The 1,415-nt window shown below is 48.8% G+C and overlaps 1 protein-coding gene across 1 annotated transcript; it reads left to right on the top strand.

Moving 5' to 3' along the window:
- Positions 1-1,397, top strand: LOC108831499 (cytidine deaminase 1). Its single transcript, XM_018605041.2, has one exon. The coding sequence runs from the start codon at positions 217-219 to the stop codon at positions 1,102-1,104; it is 888 nt and encodes a 295-aa protein (XP_018460543.1). The 5' UTR covers positions 1-216; the 3' UTR covers positions 1,105-1,397.
- The last annotated feature ends 18 nt before the right edge of the window (positions 1,398-1,415 follow it).

Raw genomic sequence — 1,415 nt, forward strand, 5'->3', positions numbered from 1 at the left:
AATGAAAGAAACTTGGTTTTGTATTTCATGATTAGACCGGAAGGTGGAAAACCAAATCGTATTTCATTTGCGTAATATAGTTTCCCACTTTGTTGCTATCTATAAATAGTTTCCGTCCAGTGAGTACTGAGCATCCATCTCGTGATCCTCATTTCCCGGATCTCCAAAACTCCGACCCGACCCATTTACGCGACCCGAACCGGGTCAACCAGAACAATGGATAAGCCTACCTTCGTAATCTCACCGAAAGAAGCTGAATCCGCCGCGAATCAACTCGGCGTCTCCGTCCTCCAGCTCCTCCCTTCGCTGGTCAACCCTGCGAAATCCTTCGCCCGACCACCGATCTCAAAATTCCACGTCGGAGCCGTCGGACTCGGATCGTCGGGTCGGATCTTCCTAGGAGTCAATGTCGAGTTCCCAGGCCTCCCTCTCCACCACTCCATCCACGCCGAGCAGTTCCTCGTCACCAACCTCACCCTCAACGACGAGCGTCACCTCCGTCACTTCGCCGTCTCCGCCGCGCCGTGCGGACATTGCCGCCAGTTCCTCCAAGAGATCCGCGACGCGTCGGAGATCAGGCTCGTGATCACCGATCCGAACGCCGCCGCGGCGGATCCCGACGCCGATTCAGACGGATTCCTCCGCCTCGGGAGCATCTTGCCGCACAGATTCGGTCCCGAGGATCTTCTCGATAGAGACTTCCCTCTCATCCTCGAGCGCCACGATAACAACCTCGCGATCTCGGATCTCGATCCGATCTCCAACGGAAACGCCGCGGAGTTGAAACGTACGGCTCTGGCGGCGGCGAACAGATCGTACGCGCCGTATAGTTTGTGTCCGTCGGGTGTTGCGCTGGTGGATTGCGACGGGAAAGTGTATAGAGGTTGGTACATGGAATCGGCGGCGTATAATCCTAGCTTGGGGCCAGTACAGGCGGCGTTGGTGGATTACATTGCTAACGGAGGGGGAGGAGGTTACGAGAGAATCGTCGGAGCTGTGCTTGTGGAGAAAGAAGACGCGGTTGTGCGGCAAGAGCACACGGCGAGGTTGCTTCTACAGATGATATCGCCGAAATGCGATTTCATTGTCTATAATTGCCATTGACCTTTTGAGATAACATACACCAGAAAAAAGAAAATAAAAAAACGAATATAATAAAAATAAAATGGACTTTCTATTCGTAATTATTTGGTAGCCCCCAAATAAACAAAAAAAAATAGTAATTATTGAAACTTAAAAGTTGAAAGCGATGCCTTTGCTCTGAATGATGAATGGATGGTGATGAGACGTAAGAGAATATAAGAAGACTGTTTTATCTTATTTGTATTATATATTAATTATTCGAATACATTATTACGTTCTTCTGTACTCGGAAAAATTATATTTGGTTAATCATCTTTTATTTTTTTTCATTC

Source organism: Raphanus sativus, chromosome 6 (assembly GCF_000801105.2).
Source record: "Raphanus sativus cultivar WK10039 chromosome 6, ASM80110v3, whole genome shotgun sequence".
Classification (NCBI taxonomy): Eukaryota; Viridiplantae; Streptophyta; class Magnoliopsida; order Brassicales; family Brassicaceae; genus Raphanus; species Raphanus sativus.

Coding starts and splice junctions, on each gene's coding strand:
- LOC108831499 (XM_018605041.2), top strand. CDS start 217: ATGGATAAGCCTACCTTCGTAATCTCACCGAAAGAAGCTGAATCCGCC.